Source organism: Kryptolebias marmoratus, linkage group LG17, assembly GCF_001649575.2.
Source record: "Kryptolebias marmoratus isolate JLee-2015 linkage group LG17, ASM164957v2, whole genome shotgun sequence".
Taxonomy (NCBI): domain Eukaryota; kingdom Metazoa; phylum Chordata; class Actinopteri; order Cyprinodontiformes; family Rivulidae; genus Kryptolebias; species Kryptolebias marmoratus.
In genome coordinates, this window is record NC_051446.1 from 461412 (window position 1) to 463981 (window position 2570).

Here is a 2570-nt window from a genome sequence, read left to right on the forward strand (position 1 = left end):
AAACAATAGCAAAACATAGTACATGCACTGCCATTATGTAGTTTTATTTCAGAGAGCCTACTAACACAGGTTAAAAGAACTACACCGCCCAAAATGCAACAGTGCTTCCGGTGGCTGCTTTCCGCGCTAACGTCTGCCATACTGATGCGGTAAGAAATGTTTTGCAGCGCAAAGTAAAAAGTAATGACTTGTCGATTAGACTCAGAGTTGAAAGGAAAGTCGCAAATTTGACCAGACTTCGTGAGAGTTGAGTGTGACAGTATACAGTTAGATTGCAAGTAGAAACTAACAAATAAATACAATGTTTTACATTATAAAATTACAAAAAAACTTGAAGTACAAACCTCCACCAAGGATATAGGGTCATTAAATTATTGTCTGATCCACATTGTGACCAGCACCAAAATTTAATCAGTTGTTTTTGTGACACCATTTCCTAAAAATCTGTTCATTAGTTTTTAAGCAATCTTGCTAATATACAGATGGATGAACAAACAAATAAACTGTCAGGTTAGGTGGATGGTTTGAACCCAAATGCAGGCAGACACGAAGAAACTCAAAGGAAAACTAATTTATTTATGAAAACAAAACAAAAGGCTGACATGGCAGCAACAGAAAACTAAACAACAAAAACTTTTTTAATCCCAGGGTTGCAAAGACATGAGGAAACCCAGACAGCACATGGAAGTGATAATGAACCAGCAAGTAAGTGAGGAAGATGACCATGTTTTAAAGGCTGAGGATAACGAGGGAGTGGAAACAGGTGACTGATTAGTGATGCAGGACAGGTGTGGGTGGTTGAGGCGGACTGATAGAACTACTGAGGGAGAGTTAGTGATGCATAAGGAACACAGGGAGCAGAACAACAAAACATTAACACTGGAGAATAAACTAAACACATGGAACACAAGAAACATAAAACAATAAACCCAATACAAAAGATAGCCAAATCCTGACACCAACAAACACTACCAAAACATTCCTTGATGGAGGTAACAAATACTAAAACTGCTAGAAAATTATAGCAAAGAAACTACTGCTCTTTGAACAACTGACTGAATTCAACAAAATGGTGCCAATAGTAAAGAAATATTACTTAGTCCATATAAGAGTGATAAATTATATATCATTATAAGATAGTGTAACTCTCATTGCCTGTGATGTGCCCCATCAATGTATGACTCTGATCTAAAGCACTAATTAGGCTAGTTTTTTCAGTTTTGCAATTTTTAAATTTACCAATTCTTCTGAGACTATCTGACAGCTTGTTTATAATGAATGACACAATCTGATGCAGATCTCAACCTACCTTACTCTTATAAGGATGTAATAATAATACATTGCTGCTTTCCATGTTTAAATGTGTTCATTTATGATGTCAAAGATAAATTCATACCTTTGACGACAACTTTTAAATTTTTGTTTTTTCTCATTTAACATCCTTGCACAGTGACTTGGGCAAAATCACAAACAAAAATTTTATTTGAAAATAATAGCAAGTAGAAATTATTTTAGTTTCATAAAAATAAAAGGGCATGGCAAATACCATCTGTATAACATAAAAATGGATATACTGTAACTACAATTGACAGAACTTATTAAAAAGAAATAAAACAAAACAACTTGGCATTTCAGATAAAATGCTTCAATTATGCTAAATAACAACAAATGCTCTTTATAAACCCATAAAGCTGAAATACATGTTTGGTTATTGGGAAAATTGTGAAGCCTCAAAATATGCCATCCAAATAATTTTTTTTGTTTGCTTCTTTTTGTGATTCTACATTTTTTTAGTCAAACAGTGGTTAAATATACAGTATAAAAAATTGTAAAAAGCAACACAATTTACTTACTCTAATGTGCAAATCTTCAGAGAAATTTTAACAACTCAATACCTTTTTTTAAACAAATAAATAATAGTGGAGTAATTACAATATTTCAGGCAAGTTTTTTGTAACCCACTAGATTTTGTAATTTTGCAAAATAATTAATTATTAAATAATAATTTGCTGTGAACAAATTTGTTCTGAAATACAAAAATTACAAATAATCTTTGTAGTGAATTCATGTGAAGTAAATCTGTTTAGTTACTTTCCACGACAGCATAAAGCTATATTTTTAACTCCTATTGGATTATTTGAGGTTTTAGATAATTAAAATGTTTTGGTTATCCAGATGGGCTATTTTTTAGAAAAATTAAGATATTTTTAGAGTCTCTTACTGTTATAGGACACCTTTAAATTGTGGGGTTTTTTTTTGTCTTTTCAAAAGCTTTTCTTTTGTTTGTTTGTTTAAGGTTTTCCAGCTCATGAGGCTTAATTGTAAAGTATACAAAAAGAAGGATGTTATATGCTTAAGTACAAAAAAACATGATATTTATTTCTATAAACAGGTAGAACAAAATGTTTTACCTTACAAAGCAGAAAAAGCCTTGTTTAGCTTCATATTCTCATGAAACATTATTATTACTAAAATGTTATCTCATTGACATCCCACATGCTCACCTTCTCCTCCTCGGCCCAGCAGCAGTCTCCCACAAGGAGACTGAATATGAACTTCAGCAAAGCCAT

At 32.2% G+C, this 2570-nt stretch overlaps 1 protein-coding gene across 1 annotated transcript in view; it reads right to left on the reverse strand.

Moving 5' to 3' along the window:
* LOC108249990 (plasma membrane calcium-transporting ATPase 1-like) overlaps positions 1–2570 on the reverse strand; it is an 11169-nt gene extending 8599 nt beyond the window's left edge. The window contains exon 1 of the mRNA XM_037980921.1: positions 2505–2570. Coding sequence (XP_037836849.1) covers positions 2505–2570 — 66 coding nt within the window. The remainder of the gene's footprint in view (positions 1–2504) is intronic.